The 25451-nt window shown below is 40.6% G+C and overlaps 1 protein-coding gene across 1 annotated transcript in view; it reads left to right on the top strand.

The window, feature by feature from the left end:
* LOC132601543 (uncharacterized) overlaps positions 1-25451 on the top strand; it is a 135263-nt gene that overhangs the window by 19792 nt on the left and 90020 nt on the right. The window contains exon 2 of the mRNA XM_060314622.1: positions 849-903. Within this exon, the coding sequence (XP_060170605.1) occupies positions 849-903 (55 nt within the window). The remainder of the gene's footprint in view (positions 1-848; positions 904-25451) is intronic.

The following is a 25451-nucleotide window of genomic DNA, read 5'->3' as shown; positions in this document are numbered from 1 at the left end:
TTGAAATCTTAATTAGAATTATCAAGTATCCCTTCTTACTTGTAGGGGCATCATATACACCTTAACTTGCGTTAGTCTATTCACTGCACGACAACCCGAAATTCCGAGGTGTAACAAGCAAGGAGACGAATCAGGTCCGTAGGTGCTTTATCAACGGATTCTCAGGAGCACTCCACTTACTTCGGAGCTGCAGTCTATTGGTATCAGTCTTTGTGGTCACTTGTATTCTATGCAGAGGCTAGTAGACATATGTGTACAGTTAGATGTTTCATAACCCTACCGGTTCATATCGTTGTATAACAATTTAGTAGCCTTGTCGGCTGGTGATGATGGGCATAATTGTAAAAGATTATATAGAGATGCGTCGTTATTTTATGATATATGTCCTTACAGATTATGATATCCATGAGCTATCTTTATGGTCCACCCAGAATTGATTATGAGACGTATGTTTAGAGGTGCTCAGTGTGTTAGCTCCGAGTGCCCGTCATGGCCCTCTGGTTGAGTCGTGACAGTATGCTTCAGAGGATGCCCATTCCTGAGTGGATGTGGGCGAGAATTGCCATTGATTTTGTTATTAGTCTTTTGAAGACCTTGGGCAAGTTCGATTCGATTTGGGTTATTGTTGATAGGTTGTATAAGTCTGTGCATTTCATTTCGATTTGATTTGGGTTATTGTTGATAGGTTGACTAAGTTTGTACATTTCATTCCAATCCAGATTACATACGCTGTAGAGAATTTGGAAAAGATGTATATCCATTAGGTTATTCGATTACATAGAGTGCCTATTTCAATTATCTCAGATAGAGGCACTCAGTTTATGTCCCATTTCTGGAGGACTTTACAGGCCGAGTTGGAGACTCAGTTGGATCTCAATACAGCTCTTCATCCTCATACAAATGGTCAGTCTGAGCGGATGATTTAGGTTTTAGAGGATATGCTCTGAGCTTGTGTGATCTACTTTGGTGGTCGTTGGGACCACTTCTTACCTTTGGCAGAGTTTGCGTAAAACAACAACTGTCATTCGAGTATACATATGGCTCCAATGTGGTGTTATATGGTAGGAGATACGATCTTCGATAGGCTAGCCTGATGCTTTTGAGGTGAGACCTTGGGGTTGTTATACCCCGTATTTTTATACGTCGAGTTGTTCACAAGAGAGTCGACTCAAGTTAAAAGACGGGATCATTCTCGGACACGGAATAGAAACCCTTAACTTTTAATTTCTAAATTAGAACCAATTGTTTATAAATTTTATTTAGTGTAAAAAAAAAAATATTATCATTGGACATTAGGAATTAATTAATTGTGATTAGATTATTAAGTGAGAATTAGTAATTAATTAAATTAATTAGGATTAATTAATAAAGTGGGGCCCACCCGTTTATTAAAAAAAAACACATGCCGCCTAAGGGGGGGGGGTATGTGTAGAGCCTAGGAAAGGCATACATGAATCATCAAATATGACTTCTAAGTCATCACCTTCAACATTTTACAAAAAAAAAAAAAAAAAGCAAAGTTAGGGAGGCATTCGGCCATGGAAATATTTTAGCCGAAGGAGAGCTTGAGGAAGAGAGAAATTAAAAGTGTAGATTGTTGAAAATATTCAAGTGATATTGCAAGGTTAAGAAGCCAAGGTTATTAAGGTAAGATTTGATCTTTTTATACACGTTTTGGAGGTGATTTAAACTTGTATAAATACGTAGATGTATGATGAATGTAGGAAGTTGTAGATGCTGATGTTAAAATGTAAATTTAGCCGTGTAGGGGGCTGATTTAATTAGACATGGTAAAGTAATTTTAAGTTGCATTATAGTTGTTGTTGTTGTCATGGATTATATGGTGAAGGAATGAAAAGAATTAGAAAGTTAAGGTTGAAGTTGTGTTGATATGAACATGTTGTTATCCTTATGGAATTGAGGGAATTGAATATATGATTATGTCCATATGTTGTTGTTGGTATTTCTGTGTCAACAGGGGAGCAATTGGATATTCGGGATAGGCGAATATATAGGGGAAGTGCTGCCCGATTTTCATTAAGTCATTAGCTAATAGAAAACCCTAAACGAGAATATATAAGCTAAATACAGATTCTATAATAAATGGGCGATATATTTGTGAATTAGGAAATATAGTTACTAACGATAACGTTACTCTTATATTAAATAGGCTAAAAGAGCGACGAGGCAAAAGGATTCACGAATAGTCGCTAACAGGTATGTAAAGCTGTCCCTTCTTTCTTTTGGCATGTCTTAGATTTAAGTGATGCATTATATGAGCTTTGGGGTAATCCTATTCATAAGTCTTTAGTGTGATTCATGATTCTTATTCACTTCTTGATGTTAGAACTCTTAAGTGATTGGGCTCCCCTCTTCAGTTTCCTATACGATGGGTAATAGTCGATATATATAAGTTCTTATTCTGTTCCGAAGGGAACACCCATAAGGTGCCAGTTGACTGGTGTATATGGTTTTACTAATGACTTCGAGGAAGTTAGTTTATACTAAAGGAAATATAAAGTTTGACTTTAAAAAACCACTCCGAAGGGGGTGCGAGATTTTACTATTTCATTTCATTTACGATTTATGTTGACATTCCATAGCATCATCTCTTTGTATTGATATTTGTGGATTAAATTTGTGTTGACATGATTGTAATATTAAGCCAGAAGCGGCTGCCCGAAGGGGTCATTATTATTAAGCCGGAAGCGGCTGCCCGAAGGGGCCATTATTATTAAGCAGGAAGCGGCTGTCCGAAGGGACTATTGTTTTGTTAGCCGGAAGCGGCTGTCCGAAGGGACTATTGTTTTGTTAGCCGGAAGCGGCTGTCCAAAGGGACTATTGTGTTATTAGCCAGAAGCGGCCGTCCGAAGGGACTAATGTGATTCTATATTTATATTGTGTATTCTAGAATTTGTGTATGCTATATTTATATTGTGTATGCTAGAATCTGTGTAAGGTACGATATGGCACTGTTCAAAATGCTGTTCCAGGTTACTCCCGGGTTGCTTTTTAAACTTGTTTACTGTTGCGCTTTTCCTTGATTATGATTCAGTAATGCTTTACATATTCAGTACATATTCCGTACTGACCCCCCCCCCCCCTTTCTTCGGGGGGATGTGTTTCATGCCCGCAGGTTCAGGGATTTAATCCGACAATCCAGTCATCTAGGAGGAGTCAGCATTGAGAGTCGGACAGCTCCACTTGCTTCGGAGACTGTTACTGTTTCAGTATAATTTTGTGTTTATATATTATGGGTACGACGGGGCCCTGTCCCGTCACTTATGCACGGTCATACGCTTCTAGTAGTCTACGAACAACGTGGGTGTCATGGATACTGTTTCGCCTTTCCGGCCATCGTTTTGTTGTACAGAAATATCGGCAGCCTCGTTGGCTTGCATTGTGATACGTTACGTATATATATAAATATGTTTTGGGATGTTGGGGTTACAGGTCGACTTTGGTATTCTATTTTCAGCTTTCAAACTTAGTTAAACAAACCCTATTGAATGCCATGTTTGAGTACAGGTAACATAAGTCGGGTTATCGGGCAGGTTAAGCTCGGTCACTAGTCATGGCCCATGGGATTGGGTCGTGACTGGGATACCGATCTTTTGAGAGAGTCGTTGGATAAGGTGAAAGTGATTCAGGAGAAACTTCTGGTAGCTCAGAGTAGGCAGAAGGAGTATGTGGACTGAAAGGTCCGAGATCTTGAGTTCATAGGTTGAGAGGAAGTTTTGTTGAAGGTTTTGCCCATGAAGGGTGTGATGAGGTTTAGGAAGAAGGACAAGCTTAGCCCTAGGTTCATTAGTCAATTTGAGATCCTTCATCATGTGGGAGAGATACCTTATGAATTGGCATTACTTCAAGGGTTTTCGGGTGTTCATCCGGTATTTCATATGTCTATGCTGAAGAAATATCATTCGAATGGTTCTTATATCATTCAGTGGGATTCAGTAATATTTTATCAGAATTTGGCTTATGTGGAGGAGCCCATAATCATCTTGGATAGCAAGGTTCGAAAGGTGAGGTCAAAAGAAATAGGTTCGGTGAAGGTTCAGTGGAAGCACCGTCCAATCGAGGAGGCTGCTTGGCCGACCGAGTCTAATATGCGTAGCAGATATCTGTAACGACCCATTTTCTCGTTACCGTGACTCTTTCATTTTTTCCCTCGTTGACCAGTTCCTAAGTCTCGTTAGAACTATTTTGACCCAAGAAGATACTTGGCATGACTTCCTAGGTATCGTTTTGGGCTTTGGAATATTTTCTAAAAAGATTTGGCTTTAAGAGAAAACAGTTTGATCGGGAGTTGACTTTTGGGTGAACAGATTTCATTCGGAGATCCTTCGATTCCGAGAGGTTCATAGACTGATTTATGATGCATTAGTGGGACTGGTTTGGCTCCCAATGCACTTGGGTGCATTTTGGGACCTGGTTTGGGAGTTGACTTGGTCAATGGTATCTCCAATGGGAAATCTGAGGTCTTGGGTGCGTTCGTAGCGTGTTTTTACATGCGGATGCATATTTCGTTTGTTGAAATCGGGCCTCGGATGATTATCGAAAATCGGGTTGGAAAGTTTGTTTTTGGCTACTCGGGAGTTGACTTAGTCAACGGTATCTCCATTGGGAATTTTGAGTGCGCGGATGAGTTCGTAGCGCATTTTTACGTATATCTACATATAGGAATTGGAGAGTTGAGATGGAATCTTTGGATGGTATTGTTGTGGGATTTGTGTGCTCGAGCGTGTGGCCAGTAGATTCCTTAGGTTGTTTGACGTGATTTTTCTTTAATATTGGTGGATATATGTGGCTTGGAAGTAGCGCGTGAAACCTATTGTTGTGTCTAATGATAAGAAATTCCCATCATATGTGATTATTGTGTTATGTTGTTAATAGTGAATCTAGTTGAGAAAATTGGGAGGACAAAATATACCAACGATTGTGATTGAGTGCTAAAAAGAGTTGTGACGAATGATTGTGAGGGTAAGGTGAGATTACTTGTTCTAAGCTAATTGGATATTTTAAGGAAGTGCTAATAATTAATATCGACTGATTGACCTATTTTATGTTGGGACTAGCCACCCTGTTGTGTGGTGTTTGGCTATTCTATTGCGTTGGCTTGATGCCATGAGTTGTTAATAGAGATTAGATCCTGTTATCCGTCTTGGTTCGGATATATTGTTAGCATACCTACTGTTGGTATTGTGATATTGATATATTGTTGGCATACCTATTGTTGGTATTATGATATGACACATCGTTGGCGTACCCCATTATTGTTACTTGTGATATTGAACTTGGGGGTTGATGTTGACGTATGCATTTCATACATTCTCTCATATACATGATGAATGGCCGATACCTAGTGATGATCCGGTATCGTTGATTGAGTGAAACTAGTATTTTGATAAACTCTTTTACTTGAGTGATTGTGAGAAGGCCGATGTCCGAGGTTCAATTCAAGAATCGTTAACATATGCATTGCATACATTCTCTTATATTCACGATGCATGGCCGATACCCGGTGATGATCCGATATCGTTGATGGAGCGAAACTGATATTTTGATTAATTCTTTTTAGTGGCTATGAGGAGGTCGATGTCTGATGGTTATATTCGGGCATCATTATTGCATGGCCGATTTTGATGCTATTCCAGAATCATTTTTTAGTGCATGGACTCCGCGGGTCCCCTAGAGTAGTGCCGATGAGACTCCCCTATGAGCAATTAGTTAGAGTCCCATCTGTCTGTTTGGCAAAGATCTGAGACAGGTGGAACTCAGACTTCACGAGTCACACTGGGTTGTGCTATCGAGACGTTGATATTTTCGTATGGAGTGCATGTGTAAACCTCATTTGCATGGCATGGCATTGCATCCATACATCTTACATTGCATTGCATTGATACATCTTGCATTGCATTGCATTATGGCTTGTTTGATATGATTTAGTGTTTACTTGTGATGATTGGATTCAGATTAATTTATTCAGACTTGGCACAATCGGGATTAGATACTTTACTTAGGCAATGGCATGTACTTGGATCTAGATTTATTGATTGAACTTGTTGAGGTATCCTATAGACTGTCTGTAAGATTAGTATATGTTTGGTCTCTATGTGTTGTAGGATAACGAGTGTTTTAATGATGAGCTAACTACTAGACTGAAACGATCGATTTAATGTTAAGTGAGTTCCGATATCATTGCGAGCTTGACTGGTGAATTATTGGAGTGAAATTAATGCTTAAGGGTATTGATATACCGCGTGTGGTGGATAGCCGTATGACTTGATTGGGTTGTTATCATGTTTATCTTAGAATTCTTTATTGATATGTGTTACTAACCATTGTCGGCCTATGATACTTACTCAGTACGTGTGGTTTGTACTGATATTGCACTTGCTACACCCTTTTTTGGGGTGTAGATTTGTTTCAGGTGATTGATCGAAGCATATGTGAAAATACGCGGTGCCTATCCGGAAGACCTCCTCCCATTTCATTTCGGGACGGAGAGTGAGTATTAGAGTGTAGTGGTAATCAGAAATCATTAGTCACTCTTGTACTAGTCTAGACCAGGTCATGTAAAGTGGATCGAGTCTGTATGTGTTACATCATTGCAATTTTATTGATTCTTGAGTTATTGAATATATTATGAAGTTTCCACTGAATTTCTAAGTATCTATTGATTTAAATGAATCGCCTTTACTTAATTTATGTATAATCAATGAGAGGGTTCGCCTACCGAGGTGGGAAAGATAGGCGCCCGCGCGACCCTGAAATGGGCCGTGACAAGCTTGTATCAGAGCTTAGTTACCGGTCTACTATGTACAAGAGCAATGTGTAGTAGAGTCTCGTGGAATGGTACGGAGACGTGTCTACCTATCTGCGGGAGGCTATGAGGCATCTAGGAAATTCTCTTCTATATTTCCAATCGTGCTACTTGGGTCCAATTGGTATCTAGTTGATTCCAATTAGTATTTGTATGTCCTTGTCATATTCTCTCTAGACTAGCGAAACTCGTGCTAAGTCTCGTGTGATCGATTTCGTGCATTCTGCTGTGGTATGGTATTAGACGGATCATCTCATTGCTAATGTGTGGTCTAGTTCAGTGTCAGCTTGGGTATGCGGTTCTATTAAGGAAATGTGGTTAAGACTATTTCGTGGTATTCACTCCTTGAGAATTGGAGGGTTGGTGTTATTGGTCGAAAGGTCGCCGTGTAGGTTACTCGAAAATGGTTAGTATGATTAGGCTTAGTGAGAAGTATTCGCTTTATGAGAGGATTGATTATTGGCAAAAGTTTTCAACTTCGACAAAGGTATGATGTTAAGCGTAGCACAAGTGAGTTTATGGCAGGTAAGTGGTTTCTAAATGGTTGAACTTTTGAGAGTTGATATGCAAGAATGAGTGTGAGTTCGCTAGGGATCATGAGATTCGACGAGTATAGTGATTGTCTGTAGTAGATGAGAGTAGTTAAGAGTAACTTCATAAAGGATAGCCTTGATGAGAATAGTGTAAAGGATTAGAGTTCTTAAGATGAATGGGTATTAGTACCTGATGCATAAATGGGACTGAGTCATGATAAAAAAGAGGTGGATTGAGAATTTTGAGTACTAAGGTGGGAACAATTGGTATCTTGCAAACTTAGTGGATTATGGTTATGTCTGATATTAGAATGATAAGGATTTTATGGGTCCAAGGTATAGTTGTTTATGTGGGTAGATGTGCTTAACTTTGACTATAAGGGTATTCTTATTCGTGGATCAGGGATTAGGTTTTGACTTATTCAAGTAGGTGGACCTTCGAAATTAAAGATAAAGAGATGAAATGATGGAATCTTGGTAAAGTAAGTGGGTCATTATGGACCAAATGCGAATTTCGTTAGACTTAGAGGAGATTGGGTTTTAAGTTTGATGCGTTGAAGGAAACTTTAATGTACAGGGTATGTGTGTGAATCTACCACCTTGATTGTTTCAATTGGTTGTGGGGTCGTATGACTTCGTGGCATTGTTGTCTGGCATGAAGTAGATGAGTTCATGACTGTGTCCTAATTTGTGATGCGGTTTGTAGAGGACTAGTGGGATGTGTGCATAGCCAGTTGAACCCATTGTTGGTATTGTGATATGATACATCGTTGGCGTACTCCATTATTGGTACTTGTGATTTTTAACTTGGTGGCTGATGTTGACGTATGCATTACATACATTCTTTGGTATACATGATGCATGGCCGATACCCGGTGATGATCCGGTATCGTTGATTGAGTGAAACTGGTATTTTGATAAACTCTTTTACTTGAGTGATTGTGAAAAGGCCGATGTCCGAAGATTCATTCCGGAATCGTTGATTATATAAAATTGGCGTTTGACAAACTCTTTTAGTTGAGTAATTGTGAGAAGGCCGAAGTCCGAGGTCCAATTCTGAAATCGTTGACATATACATAGCATACAGTCTCTAATATTCACGATGCATGGCCAATACCCGGTGATGATCCGATATCGTTGATAGAGCGAAACTGATATTTTGATAAATTCTTTTTAGTGACTGTGAGGAGGCCGATGTCCTATAGATATATTCGGGCATCGTTGTTGTATGAGCGATTTCGATGTTATCCCAGAATCATTTGTTAGTGCATGGACTCCGCGGGTCCCCATAGTGGTGCCGGTGAGACTCCCCCTATGAGCAATTGTTCAGTGTCCCGTCTGTCTGTTTGGCAAAGATCCGAGACGGGTGGCACTCAGACATCACGAATCACACTGGGTTGTGCTACCGAGATGTCGATATTTTCGTCCGGAGTACATGTGTACACCTTATTTTCATGGCATGGCATTGTATCCATACATCTTACATTGCATTGCATTGATACATCTTGCATTGCATAATGGCTTGTTTGATATGATTAAGTGTTTACTTGTGATGATTGGATTCAGGTTAATTTATTCAGACTTGGCACAATCGGGATTAGATGCTTTACTTAGGCAATGGCGTCTACTTGGATCTTGATTTATTGATTGAACTTGTTAAGGTATCCTATAGACCGTCCGTAAGATTAGTATATTGTTTGATCACTATGTGATGTAGGATAACGAGTGTTTTAATTATGAGTTGACTACTAGACTGAAACGATTGATTTAATGTTATGTGAGTTCCGATATCATTGCGAGCTTGACTAGTGAATTATTAGAGTTAAATTAATGCTTAAGGGTATTGATATATCGTGTGTGGTGGATAGCCTTATGACTTGATTTGGTTGTTATCATGTTTATCTGTGAATTCTTTACTGATATGTGTTACTCACCATTGTCGGCCTATGATACTTACTCAGTAAGCGTGGTTTGTACTGATATTGCACTTGCTACACCCTTTTTGGGGTGTAGATTTGTTTCAGGGGATTGATCGAAGCATATGTGGAAATATGCGGTGCTTATCCGGAAGACCTCCTCCCATTTCATTTCAGGACGGAGAGTGAGTCTTAGAGTGTAGTGGTAATCTGAAATCAATAGTCGCTCTTGTACTTGTCTAGACCAAGTCATGGGAAGTGGATCGAGACTGTAAGTGTTACATCATTGTAATTTTATTGATTCTTGAGTTATTGAATATTATGATTTTTCACTGAATTTCTAAGTATCTATTGATTTAAATGAATCGCCTTTACTTAATTTGTGTATAATCAATGAGAGGGTTCGCTTACCGATGTGGGAAAGGTAGGTGCCCGCGCGACCCTGAAATGGGTCGTGACAAGTTGGTATCAGAGATTAGATTACCAATCTACTATGTACAAGAGCAATATGTAGTAGAGTCTCGTGGAATGGTATGGAGACGTCTCTACCCATCCGCGAGAGCCTATGAGGCATCCAGGAAATTCTCTTCTTTCTTTCCAATCGTGCTACTGGGGTCTAATTGGTACCTGGTTGATTCCAATTGGTATCTGTATGTCCTTGTCTTATTCTCGCTTGACTGGCGAAACTCGTGCTAAGTCTAGTGTTATCGATTTCGTGCATTCTGCCACGATATGGTATGAGAGGGATTATCTCATTGCGAGTGCGTGGTCTAGTTCAGTGTCAGCTTGGGTTTGCGGTTTTATTGAGGAAAAGTGGTTAAGACTGTTTCATGTTATTAGTTCCTTGAGAATTAGAGGTTTGGTGATATAACTCGAAAGGTCGTCGTGTTTCTAAGTGTTGGTTGCTCGAAAATGGTTAGTATGAATAGGCTTAGTAAGGAGTATTCACTTTATGAGAGGATTGATTATTGGCAAAAGGTTTCAACTTCGACAAAGGTATGATGGTAAGCGTAGCACAAGTGAGTTTATGGCAGGTAAATGGTTTCTAAATAGTCGAACTCTTGAGAGTTGATATGCAAGAACGAATCTGAGTTCACTAGGGATCATGAGATTCGACGAGTATAGTGATTGTGTGTAGTAGATGAGAGGAGTTGAGAGTAAGTTCATGAAGTACGGCCTTTAGTGTAAAGGATTTAAGTTCTTAAGATAAATGGGTGTTAGTACCTGATGCGTAAATGGGATTGATTCATGATAAACCAGAGTTGGATTGAGAATTTTGAGTACTAAGGTGGGAAAAATTGGTATATGGCAGACTTAGTGGATTATGGTTGTGTATGATGTTAGAATGATAAGGATTTTAAGGATCCAAGGTATAGTTGTTTATGTGGATAGATGTGCTTAACTTCGACGATAAGGGTGTTCTTATTCGTGGATCAGGGATTAGGTTTTGACTTATTCAAGTAGGTGGACCTTTAAAATTCAAGATAAGGAGATGAAATGATGGAACCTTTGTAAGTTAAGTGGGTCATTGTGAACCAAATGCGAACTTTGTTAGACTTAGAGGAGATTTGATTTGAAGTTTGATGCGTTGAAGGAAACTTTCATGTACAGGGTATATGTGTGAATCTACCACCTTGATTGTTTCGATTGGTTGTGGGGTCGTATGATTTCATGGCATTGTAGTCTGGCATGAAGTAGATGAGTTCATGATTGTGTCGTAATTTTTGATGCGGTATGTAAAGGACTAGTGGAATGTTGGCATAGCCAGTTAAAGCTAGTATTGTAAAGTTCCTTAGAGTGGCGCAGCGGAAGCGTGATGGTTTGAATGATTTCTGAGCAGTAATGAAAGTGGCTTAAATGTGTTATGAAGACAGAATAATTGAGATACGATATCTCACTATTGATCTTGAGGATTAGAATTCATAGGTTCAACTTTGAGGCGGCACTTCTACCAAAATCGTTAATCAGTCATGATACCCTTATGATGGATCTTTTGTATAGACTGTGAAAGCTGTGTGTTCGGCTAAGGAAAACTGCTGAGTTTTACTAAGAGGTCTATAAATGAGTAATATTGATAGAACAACTTTGGACTTTATGGACTAGAAGTGATTTATGGGACTGCATGTTTTTATTATCAGAAAAATTAGGGTGGCATAAGATATATGTTTTGGGTGCGGTTGAGAAACTAGAGGTTGCGTTCCCCAGATTTTGTTATCAGGTGCCTTGATGACGATTCGGATAAGACACAACTTTTAGAATTGAGAGAAATGAACAACGATTTGCTATGCACGGTAAGAGTGTGATGGGTTTCAGATCTTGGAATCAGTTTGTGTGCTTATTGAAATATCTTGAAATGGTTCGTTCATTGTGGGTCATTAGGGCTTGAATGGAAATGGTTAGACATGTCACGACCCAACTAGAGCGCCATGACGGGTACCCCATACTAGCCTACCGAGCACCTCCGATCCAATATCCCATAAGCATTTCGAGGGTGGGCCACATAGGAAACTCGTGAATATCATACTCAAAACAGTTATCAACAGCTATGCCCATAAGTGTAGGCCAACAACGCTACATAAATATTATACAACAGTAAGAACTAATGACGTTTAAGGAACACCTAGCTACATACATCTGTCTACGAGCCTCTAAACAGAATACATATGACCATAAGGACCAATACCAATAGACTGTAGCTCCGAAGTACGTGGAGTGCTCCTGAGAAACTGCTGATAAATCACCTACGGGTCAAATCCGGGTACCTGTCTACCTGCGGGTATGAACGCAGCATCCACAATAAAGGGCATCAGTATGAACAACATACTGAGTATGTAAGGCAAGAATAACAACATTATAAGGAATATAGAACATAACATAAGGTAAAGATAACCTGTACATCTGATTGCCTCATAAGGCGGATACCATGCATGCTTAGCTTTCCTTTAAAAAAATATTCCTCATATATATAAATGATAGTGCTGCGGAACGTGCAGCCCGATCCATAAATATTTTATATTATTGCGGAACGTGCAGCCCGATCCATACATATTTTATATTGCTGCGGAACGTGCGGCCCGATCCATATGTCATATCATCATTTTACATATATATATGTTGCTGCGGAAAGAACGGCCCGATCCATTTGTCCCATATATCCCATGTCCAGGCATCCCGCGTCCGGGATGATATCCAGCTAATCAGGTGGCTATGCATATATAACGCCTCACCTTTCCCCTTACCCCATATGTACATTTAAAATATATATATATATCATTTACATGTATGACATAAGTAGCATGCATGAGAGCCCACGTAAAAGTTATCATTTTATCAGAGTGACGTAAGGTCAGTAACCACCGATTTATATTATGGAACAATCATCATCGCTTTACCTCACCTTGAAGGAACAATGATTATAAGGTGAGATCAACAACAATGAGTAAAATCGAGGGAATCATGAAATAAGCTCAATAACCTCATCATAGCATTTAAAATCATAAGCTTTGGAATTTCTAGAAATAGGATCATCATCATCATTTTCATCATGAAAACATCTCATATTTAGTATCATAAGAAGCTTTTAAGAATCATGAATCTTTAGCTCTTGGAAATGAGGACATTATGGAAGACATGTATGGATTCACAAGAAAGAAGCCATCATTGTCATCATGGTGCTCATAGAAAACATCTCGTCTTTAATATTATAAAAACCTTGAGAATCATGAACTTCTAGCTTTTCGGGAACAAGAATGTTATGGAAGACATATATGGGTTCATAACATAAGAATCATGCCTTTAGAAAGAAAGGGACTGGCTTTACATACCTGATTGATTTCCTACCACTTAACGCTTTATCTCCCGAGCACGTAATTCTACATTCAAGAGAAGTCATACTACTGTTAGACTTATAGTCATGTGCCTATCTAAAGTCTTTAAATTAAACTCCTTTAGAATTCTACCAAAATTCGAGCAGCATCTCCCTTGTTTATATGCCTAGCCCGAAATCGCGATTCAACAACCAACAATAACAAAAACTATACCAACATCAACAACAACATTATTAATACCCAAGTATTCCATAAAACACCCCACACGATGTTTATTCAATATTTCCACCAACAAAATTATCGTACGACCATTTAATCGTTCTATCTCCTTAATTAAACTTAAATCAATACCAATTTAGAAGAATCCATACCTTACTCTTGCTAGAACTGCGATATATTTAATATCCACCTTGGATTCAGGTCAAAATCCCTCACAAATGATATTACAAATGCAACTATACGCTGTCCGGATCGGAATCCGGGGGTTAGACTTGATTTGGGCTTAAAATTTGGTGTTGGGAGTTAGGGAGAACTTTCCAGAAATTTTTGGAGGCCTTAGGGTGTTTGGATGAGGAAATGAGGGGGTAAGTCCCCTTATATAATGTCCTAGATTCTGTCCCAACTAACTTAAAATTTGCTTAGCGCAATCGCTGTGCCTTGTGGCGCATTCGCGCTGAGTTGCAGGGTCCTCCCCTACGCGTTCACGCCACCTTCTGGCGCGTTCGCGCAGGGTTAATTTCCTGCTCTGACAGCCCACCTTAAAATGCTCATAATGTTTCATTTCGATGTCCCATCGATACACGGTTTATTGCGTTGAAAACTAGATTTCCCGAACTTCATTTTAGGCTTTTTCTTTGCCTCAAAACTCCTCATATACTAAAAGCTATTCCTTCCTCAAGTAGGGCCAAAATTACCCCTCATATTTTCTCCGAAGTTCAATAAACTAAATTTTCTTGATTCACTTGTCCTCCAAATCCTTCCGCCGCTTATTATATGAACTTAAACCCTCATAACATAAGATAAGCGCATCAAATATTGTGTATCCTTGGAGGTAACTCCAATGTCCATACTTGAAATAGCTAACACTCATAAATCTCAACATACAAAACCACGGGCTGTAACATTCTCCCCCCATTTAAAAACATTTGTCCTCGAATGTTGAAGTGGAGTTCGCTCTGAGGTAGATGTCAATGTTCTTACCTGTATTTACTAGTATTTACCTTACTTATGTGCAGTTGACTTGCTCATTAAGACTGAACTTGTCAGAATTGTGCCAACTATCCTTTTTCTTATCAACTGTTTGTCCACTAGTCCTTCATACTTTATCATTCTCACTGTGTTTTCAACCTCTATTGTTTATACCTTTATATGTTCATACTTACTGTCACGACCCAATCGGAGGGCCATGACGGGCACCCTATCACGACCCGACTAGGGGCCGTGACGGGTACCTGGGGCTAACCATTGAGCACCACCTGTTCTACTACTCATCGTGATCATATTATAAGAAAATCATTTTTTTCATTTGGAAACATAAATACTTTTATATACATAAGCCTTTCACCTTTCGTCGTTCCCAAAATATACATATGTACACAAAAAAATAGTCAAAGGCACCTCCGGAATAATGGAGTGCTCTCAAATCAGCTACTAGCTCCTACGAGTCTGGATCAAGATCACCTCACTGTCTACCTGTGAGCATGAACACAGCGACCAAAGAAAACGGACGTCAGTACGAACATTGTACTGATTATGAGAGGCATAAGTAATAATAGTAATACATCAATGAGAATAAGGAAGCATCAAATAAGGAGCAATTGTATCTGACTGTCACTTATAAAAGAAATAATGTATGCTGGCATACTTCATAATCATAATCATATCATGTATGCATAAATGTATAAGCTGCCCGACCATATAGGTACGGTGTGATAATCATTAGCCTGCGTCCAGGCCTCCCGCGTCCAGGGTACCATCTCACGCCGCCCACTAGTGGTGTCTGCCCATGCCATCTAGACATAGTGTATACGCTGCCCGCCTTAGCGGTGTCTGCCCGGCCATGTAGACGTGGTGTGATAGCATCATATACATATCATAGACTCATCATATTCTCATCATACTATTATCATAATGAATGACTGGAACTTAAGACAATTATACTCTATCGGGGTGATATAAGGTCGTGAACCCCCGATTCCATTATGGAGCATTTATAAGCATTCTGCCTCACCTTGAAGGAAATAGTATATAAGGTGAGTGTATACAATGAACAACATCATTAACTTTGTAGGAACATTGTATCATGAACTCTAGAATCTTTAGACTTAAACTCATCATCATCATTGTTGGGCTCATAATATATCTCTTATCTCATATGGCTATTCATGAACATAGACTCTTAGTTTTCCGGAATGTAGGATATTCATGGAGTGGAAGGAGAAATCATGCCACAGGATTCATGCCTTAGAAAGAAAGGACTAGCCTCACATACCTTTTTCATTTAACTAATTTATTGCTTGCTTGTTCTCCTTCAATGCCCACGTTTCTACCTTCAAGAGAATTCGCATTAACATTAGCTAATCAATTACTTTAAAGTACTTACTAAAGCTAAAGAAAATTGGGCAGCATTTCCTTTGTTTATACTACATTCTCCATATCATATATCAACTCCAAAAAGTTGATAACAACATTCATAATATTATCATCAATGAGTTTAGTCAAATTCATCATTATCCAATTCCTACAACTTCCTCTCACGGTCATCCATAATCATAATCGTACTACAACGTTACATTCATTCTCATCTAATGTTTCTCTCATACTCCTAACGTCGTTCATAACGTGATTACAATCTCAACATATCAAGATTCATTATTCATATTAATATACTATTCACAATTGCCACTAATCTCATCTTTTGTAATCCATTTTCCATTTTCTTCCATAATCCAAGTGTTTCAACTTTTCCATACCTTAAAAAACATGGAATAATCATGAAACTCACCTTTGAATGCGTAGGAATGGGTTTTGGTTGGCAATACTTCACTTGGAGAAAACCCTAACTTCACTCCCAAGAGAATTCTTGACTTGGAGGAACCCTAGTGAGCTTCTTGCACTTGATTCACTTAAATTCTTGATATTGATCTTTGCTTTCCTTTGTATTCTTGTATATGAAGTTTGTGTGGAACCCTCTAGAAACTTGGAGAGAAGTGGAGAAGTGAGGAGAATGAATATAATGAAGTGGGATCACATTTGAATACTTGGAATAACTTAGCCCGTCGGGACTTATACGGTCCGTATAACATTATACAGTCCGTATAAGTGTCTGTGGTTCACGACCATGGAAAACATTGTTACTGTTGGGTTATACGGTCCGTATAAAATTCCACGGGCCGTATAATGTGGTCGGGTAACTCACAGTTTTTCCGAAGTTATCCTCGTCGTTTCGTTTGATCTCCAATCCTTATACAACCTTCTTAACACTTGTTTAATACTTCATTAATGATCTAAACATCCCTATAACTCGCCCTCAAGGCCTTGCCAAATAATTCTTAACGCAATAATTTATGAGACCTTTCCTAAATCCCACTTGTACTCCACTTGCTCTTACTAATCCTTATTCTTGTCAATTTATATGACTTCAAAATCTTAACGTATACATTCTAAGACCACTAATCATCCGTCTTATAGCCTTAAGAACTTCCTGTTATCCTTAAGCTCGCAGTGGTCCATTCACTACACGACGACATGAAATTTCCAAGGTGTAACACTCTTCCCTCCTTTTGGAACATTCGTCCTCAAATGTTAAGCACTCGGGAATTCTACAAACATTTCGCCAGAGTTTCCCCTGTAATATGGAACTATCATCCTGTCAAAACAATCTATAATAATATTGCCTCACAGGGCCACAACACAACAGAAATATACATTGGCCACACACGACCAAAAACATGAAAAGAAAGCATACGTACCTCATAATGTTAATGTTTCATCTTCAATCTCATCTGAGGGTTGGAGTAAGTGTGGGTACTTGGACTTCATACTCTCTTCTGTTTCCCAAGTCATTTCTTCTCGGTTTTTGTATCGCCACAAGACTTTGATTGAAGCTACTTCCTTATTTCGAAGTCTTCGTACTTGCCTGTTTAATATGGCAATGGGCACTTCTCATAGGCTAGCTTTTCCGTCACTATTACACCTTGGAAATTTTCATGTCGTCGCATAGTGAGTTAGCCAACGCGAGTGTCACGACCCAACTAGGGGCCGCGACGGGTACCCGGAGCTAGATACCGAGCACCGCTCTCTCTACTACTCATTTTACTCATTTAATGATCTTTTGCCAGTTTTACGCATGAAAGTATAGGAAACATAATTTGTATCAAAACATAAGTACTTTATATACATATGTCTCTCGGCCATCAAAATAATATATACATAACAATAGCATCTTTTGAGACCACCTGACCCACACTACGTATCTACGAGCCTCTACTGTCATAATGAATACATAGACGGAAAAAGCCTCCGTCGTGCCCAAAATATATATACATATATACCAAAGAGAAATCATAAGCACCTCCGGACAATGGAGTGTTCTCAACAGCTGACAGCTCCTAAGTATCTGGATCAAGCTCGCCTCCCTGTCTACCTGTGGGCATGAACACAGCGTCCAAAGAAGGGACGTCATTACGAATATTGTACTGTGTATGAGAGGCATGAACAATGAAGAAAGGCATCAATAATATAATGAGAGCATCAATATAAAGCATATGGATCTGACCGATAATCATAAATGGAATAATGCATGCTGTCTTACTCATACTTATCATCGTAACATGTATGCATCATATGCAAGCTGCCCGCCCATGTCGGAACGGTGTGATAATCAATAATATAAGCCCGCGTCCAGGCCTCCCGCGTCCGGGGTACCATCTCATGCCACCCACTAGTGGTTTCTGCCCACGCCCGAAGGTCGTGGTGTATCCATATCGCCGCCCGCCGAAGCGGTGTCTGCCCGGCCAACTAGGCCCGGTATGCAATGGTCATGCCATGCTTATCACAACTTTACTTTATCGGGGTGACGTAAGGTCGTGACCCCCCCCCCCCCCCATTACTTTATGGAGCAATTACGGACATTCTGCCTCACCTTGAAAGGCCTAGTACATAAGGTGAGTGTAGGCAAGGACTAACATCATCATCATCCTAGCATCATCATATCGTATAACTTATCTCATATAGGCATTTAGCTTTTTGAGGAGCTCATGGAAAGATGGTAATTCGGACTATAAGATTCATGCCATTGGAAAGAAAGGACTAGCTTCACATACCTTGCCGTTTAGCTAAGTTGTTGTCCACTTATTCTCCTTCGATACCACGTCGTCACCTTCATGAGAGAATTCGTATTACATTAGTTAATTAACTACAAGAACGGATCGCTAGTTCTAGAAAAATTTGGGCAGCACTTCCTTTGTTTATACTACTTTTCCCTTGTTCTATATCTACCCCCAATCATTCACAATGCTATTCACAATATCGCAATCAAAATCATCATTTATGCACCATTAGCAAAATCTACCATTTTCCTCAAATTTTCCCATATTTCTCCCTATACCTCACCTTAGTGTTTTCGTGCATTTACTAGTTGTTTCACATTATAAACATCATTTATATCGTATTTGTACTCACAACACTTCAACATTCATGATTCAATTCCACTATCATTCATTTATGTCACTATTCACTCAATAATGACCCATTCCTATGTTCTTCTACATTTTAAGTATCTAAGCCTTCCAATACCTTGAATCACGTGGTATAGTCATGAAACATACCTTAAATGATGATTGAACAGGCCTTGAGTTGAAATACTTCACAGAGCCAAAACCCTAGTTCCACCCTTTTAAGGATTTCTTGACTTAGATGATCCTTTGATGTGTTCTTACACTTGTTTTCATGAATTTAGTGGTGTTGATCTTGATGTTCCCTTTTGTTCTCTTGAATTCTTATGGAGGAAATATTTGGAGAGTTCTAGATCATTCTTGAGTTGTATGGAAGAAAAATGAAATGAAATGAATCCTAAGTTCCTTTTAATAATCACAAAACTGATCTTTAATGAAAAATTGTCGAGATGAACAGTGGTCGTAAACCACAGTTTTCGGTCCGTCCTCCATGATCGTTTTTAATCATCCCAGAAACAAAAAGTTTGGCTGAGGGACATGGCAGTTTACGACGGAGGTTTACAGTCCGTAAACTAATTTACGGGCCGTCCTCCAAGTCGTGTTTAGCCATTTCATCACTTGGCAGAAACTTTGAGATTTTAGAAGGCTGGAGGACGATTGCACTATACGGTCCGTAAATCACTTTACAGGCCGTATAGTGCCCTTTACGACCACTGAGCTAAACAAATTTCCGCAACCTTCTTATTCCCAAAAATTCGTAATTAGCCATTCCCGACTTAGTAAAACATCATACACTCAAGCCCTTCATTGTTCTACTCATCACACAAGTACGGAAAAATATCCGAGGTGTAACATTCTTCCCCCCTTTTGGAACATTCGTCCTCGAATGTTCGACACTCGGGAATTCTAGAAAATTTTTGCCAGAGTCTCCTTTGTAATTTGACTCTACCAACCTGTCACAGCAACCCACAATATCATGGTTTTACAGGGCTATATCACACTATCAACACATCCATGGCCACACACGACTAAAAGCATAATACTAAAGTGTACATACCTTACATCTTCGATGTTTCATCTTGAATCCCTTCCGGGGATGGGAATAAATGTGGGTATTTGGCTTTCATCTTTTCTTCCGCTTCCCAAGTCATTTCTTCCCGGTTGTTGTTTCGCCATCGAACCTTGACCGAAGCGACTTCTTTATTTCGGAGTCGTCGCACCTGTCTATCTAAAATGGCAATAGGTACTTCTTCATATGTCAGCTTCTCTGTCATCTGCACATCGTCAACCGGGGCTATTCTTGTAGGATCCCCGATACACTTGCGGAGCATCGAAACATGGAACACCGGATGGACTGATTCAAGCTCCGAAGGTAGGTCCAATTCATATGCTACCTGTCCCACCTTACGGACAATTTTATAAGGTCCGATGTATCTTGGACTTAACTTCCCTTTTTTGCCAAATCTCATCACCCCTTTCCTTGGCGATACCTTCAGAAATACCCAGTCATTTACCTGGAATTCTAAATCCCGTCGGCGGTTGTCTGCATAAGACTTTTGGCGACTTTGAGCTATTAACAGTCGGTCTCGAATCACTTTAACCTTTTCAACTGCTTGTTGGATCAAGTCGGGGCCTATCAATTGTACTTCTCCGGTTTCAAACCATCCAATTGGAGATCTGCATTTTCTTTCATATAAGGCTTCATACTGGGCCATTTGAATACCGGAATGGTAGCTATTGTTATAAGCAAATTCGATAAGGGGTAAATGCTCATCCCAACTACCCCCAAAATCCAACACACACGCTCAGAGCATATCCTCCAAGGTCTGAATGGTGCGCTCGACTTGTCCGTCAGTTTGTGGATGAAATATTGTGCTGAATTTGACTTGAGTACCTAACCCTTCTTGAAAAGATTTCCAAAACTTGGTTGTAAACCGTACCCTTCTGTCTATAATGATGGTCAAAGGAATTCCATGAAGTCGCATAATTTCTTTTAGATACAACCTGGCATAGTCTTCTGCCGAATACGTGGTTCTAACAGGGAGGAAATGAGCTGCTTTCGTGAGCCTGTCCACGATCACCCATATAGAATGGTATCTGCCTTGGGAGTGGGGTAATCCCACAATAAAATCCATATTAATCTCCTCCCATTTCCAGGTAGGAATTTCCATTGCTTGCAATAAGCCCCCTGGCTTCTGATGTTCTGCTTTCACCTATTGGCAGTTCGGACATTGCGCTACGAAATCTGCTATGTCTCGTTTCATGCCATCCCACCAATATAGCAATTTAAGGTCATGATACATTTTGGTCGTACCTGGATGGATGGAATACCGAGAATGGTGTGCTTCCTCTAAAATTCGCTGGCGTAATTTTGCCACATCCGGTACACACAGTCTGTCTCGGTATCTATGAACCCCATCTATGGAAACTAAAAATGGAGACTTCTCTTTCCCACGGGATACATCCCTGTGATGACACATCTGTGGATCTTCGTACTGGCGTTCTTTTATCTCCGCATTCAAGGGCGAGACTGCAGGATCATTAATACTAATTCCTGCCTTACCCGAATCAATTACACGTACCCCAAGATTCGCTAGTTGATAGAGCTCACGAACCATTTCTTTCTTTTCTGAAGGGACTTCACTTAAACTGCCCATTGATCGATGGCTAAGCGCGTCTGCTACCACATTCACTTTCCCGGGGTGGTATAAAATATTCACGTCATAATCCTTCAACAATTCCAACCACCGCCTCTGTCGTAGGTTCAACTCCTTCTGCTTAAAAATATGTTGAAGACTCTTGTGATCTGTATAGATATCGACGTGCACACCGTACAGATAATGCCTCCATATCTTTAAGGCATGGATAACCGCAGCCAATTCGAGATCATGAGTTTGATAATTCTGTTCATGTTTCCGCAACTGTCTCGAAGCATATGCAATAACCTTGCCATGATGCATCAGCACACATCCTAGTCCCACACCGGAAGCGTCACAATACACGACATAACCATCCGGCCCTTCTGGAAGTGTTAACACTGGAGCTGAGGTTAATCTATCTTTTAGCTCTTGGAAACTATGCTCACAAGTATCATTCCACTGAAATTTCGCTGACTTCTGGGTTAGCTTCGTTAAAGGGGGCTGAAATAGATGAAAAGCCCTCTATGAATCTTCGATAATAACCTGCCAAACCCAGTAAACTACGAACTTCTATAGGCGTCGTAGGCCTTGGCCAAGTCTTCACAGCTTCTATTTTCTGAGTGTCGACTCGGATGCCATCATCTGAAATAACATGGCCTAGAAATGCCACAGAATTTAGCCAAAACTCGCACTTTGAGAACTTCGCATATAATTCTCGGGCTCGGAGAATGCCAAGAACAATTCTTAGGTGGTCTGCATATTCTGACTCTGTGCGAGATTATACCAGAATATCGTCGATAAATACTATCACGAAGAGATCCAAAAATGGCCTGAACACATTATTCATTAAATTCATGAACACCGCCGGGGCATTTGTCAATCCAAACGACATCACTCGGAACTTATAGTGACCATATCTTGTCCTGAAGGCAGTCTTAGGAATATCTGCTTCTCTAATTCTCACCTGATGATAACCCGATCTCAGATCTATCTTGGAAAACCACTTAGCGCCCTGTAACTGATCAAACAAATCATCGATTCTGGGAAGAGGATATTTATTCTTTATTGTCACCTTATTCAGCTGCATGTAGTCGATACACATTCGTAGAGATCCTTCTTTCTTCTTTATGAACAAGACTGGCGCTCCCCATGACGATGAACTAGGTCTTCTAAACCCCTTCTCAAGTAAATCTTTTAGCTGTGCTTTTAGCTCTTTCAGTTCTGCCGGAGCCATTCGATAAGGGGGAATAGAAATAGGCTCGGTGTTTGGTAATACATCGATAGCAAAGTTGATTTCCCTTTCTGGAGGAAGACCTGGGAGTTCATTCGGGAATACATCTGGAAATTCATTTACTACCGGGACAGATTGGAAAACTGGTGGCCTTGCCTCCGTATCATGAACCCGAACTAGATGATAAATATAGCCCTTGGCTATCATCTTTCTCGCCTTGAGGTAGGAAATAAACCTACCCTTAGGGGATGTTGTATTACCCTTCCATTCATGTACGGGCTCTCCCGGAAACTGGAATCGAACCATTTTCGTTCGGCAATCAACATTTGCGTAACACGACGCTAACCAATCCATACCCATTATTACGTCGAGGTCCATCATTTCCAGTTCAATCAAATCGGCCCTTGTTTGTCGGTCCCATATAACGACTACACAATTCTTATATACTTGCCTCGCTATTACGGGATCACCAACCAGGGTGAACACCTCGAAAGGTTTAATCGGCTCGGGTTCCACCCCGATACAATTAGCAACATACGGGGTAACACAAGAGAAAGTAGAACCCGGATCAATCAAAGCATATACCTCACGGGAAAATATAGTCAAGGTACCTGTGACAACATCGGGGGAGGATTCAAGATCCTGTCGCCCTGCCAAAGCATATACGCGGGGCTGAATAGCTCCTGAAGTACATGCTCCCCCTCTGCCTCTACCTGCTGTAGTCTGAGAAGTCTGCACTGAAAAAGAACCCGCAGCTGAACCTGTGGGTTGAGTCCCTGCTCTATCTCTCACCAAAGGGCAATCCCTCTTCATGTGACCAACTTGCCCGCAGGCATAACAAGCATCGGTACCCTGACGACACTGTCCGGAATGTAATTTACCGCACTGGCTACACCGCGGTACTGGGGGTCTCCTCTGGCTGAAATCTCCCTTGAACTGAAAATCGGAGGCCCTCGAACTCTGGCCTTGTCCCGACTGAAAAGAAAGATCGGACCTCCTGTCTGAGAACCTGGGAGGTGCACTGGTCGCTGACTGACCTGAGTGCCTAGAGTGCGTCTGCCTCGGTCCCCCTCTATACTCGCTACTCGCTCCCATCAATCTAGCCCTCTTAACTTGTTTCCTATCACCGTCACACTCACTTCTTTGCTGTTGTTGTCGTTCCTCAAGATTTTGAGCGTGAGCCTGTACCCGGGAAATATCCATCCCATCTTGCAAAGAGGCCGTCAAACAATCTCTAAACAAGTGGGGTCCTAAACTACTCACAAATCTGTAGACTCTATCTCCCCTATCGGCCACCATAGTTGGAGCGTATCTGGCCAACGAATTGAACTTCATACTATACTCTTGAGCACTCATGCTTCCTTGCTTTAAATTCAAGAACCTGTCTGCTCTAGCTCGGCGGACCTCAGGCAGCAAGTAATGACGAATAAAGGCATCCACAAATTCTTGCCAAACGGGAGGTGGTGCATTCTCTCCTCTTGATATCATCCAATTTTTGTACCATAGCATCGCCACATCGCGGAGTCTATAAGAGGCCAACTCTACCGATTCGGTCTCAGAAGCATGCATAAGTTTCAGCGTCCTCAACATCTCATCAGAAAATCCTTGGGGGTCCTCATCCGGCTTCGACCCGAAACATTCCGGAGGATTTAAAGTCAAGAAATCACGGGCTCTCGTACTGGTGGAACCGTCACTCGGACCTGCATTCGGCCGCTGTGCCTGGGCGGCAACCAATTGTGTCAGTAAGTGTATGGCCTCGGTCACTTGTTGACCCGAAGCAACTGGCGGAGGAATTGGGATTGAGGCTCCTCCCTGCTCTCCTACATTAGGCGAGGCCTCATTCTGTGATTCACTTTCCTCTACATTCGTCGGAGGCTCCCTTTCTGCCTGCTTCTTCGTCGTAGGTTTGTCTTTCTGGGCAGCTGTAGCTTTTCCTTTCGGCGGCATTCTGAAATCACAACGCACTTTTAGGGAAGGATAAAATCCTATGCATAGCTCTATCGCACGATCTAGTAAAAAGAAAGATGGTCATTTTCCTAAATGCCCTGTAGCCTCTTTTTTATTGATGTGGCGCGCAACACACCATAAACAAGACTCTACTAGACACGGCTCGTAGACACTTCCTACGACGAACTGCTCTGATACCACTTCTGTCACGACCAAACTAGGGGCCGCGACGGGTACCCGGAGCTAGATACCGAGCACCGCTCACTCTACTACTCAATTTACTCATTTAATGATCTTTTGCCAGTTATACGCATGAAAGTATAGGAAACATAATTTGTATCAAAACATAAGTACTTTATATACATATGTCTCTCGGCCATCAAAATAATATATACATAACAATAGCATCTTTTAAGACCACCTGACCCATACTACGTATCCACGAGCCTCTACTGTCATAATGAATACATAGACGGAACAAGACTCCGTCGTGCCCAAAATATATATACATATATACCAAAGAGAAATCATAAGCACCTCCGGACAATGGAGTGCTCTCAACAGCTGACAGCTCCTAAGTATCTGGATCAAGCTCGACTCCCTGTCTACCTGTGGGCATGAACACAGCGTCCAAAGAAGGGACGTCAGTACGAATATTGTACTGAGTATGAGAGGCATGAACAATGAAGGAAGGCATCAGTAATATAATGAGAGCATCAATATAAAGCATATGGATCTGACCGATAATCATTAATGGAATAATGCATGTTATCTTACTCATACTTATCATCGTAACATGTATGCATCATATGCAAGCTACCCGCCCATGCCGAAACGGTGTGATAATCAATAATATA

The sequence above is a fragment of the Lycium barbarum genome, chromosome 7 (assembly GCF_019175385.1).
Source record: "Lycium barbarum isolate Lr01 chromosome 7, ASM1917538v2, whole genome shotgun sequence".
Classification (NCBI taxonomy): Eukaryota; Viridiplantae; Streptophyta; class Magnoliopsida; order Solanales; family Solanaceae; genus Lycium; species Lycium barbarum.
Note: the sequence above shows the minus strand (reverse complement) of the source record. Positions and strands in the feature narration are given on the sequence as shown.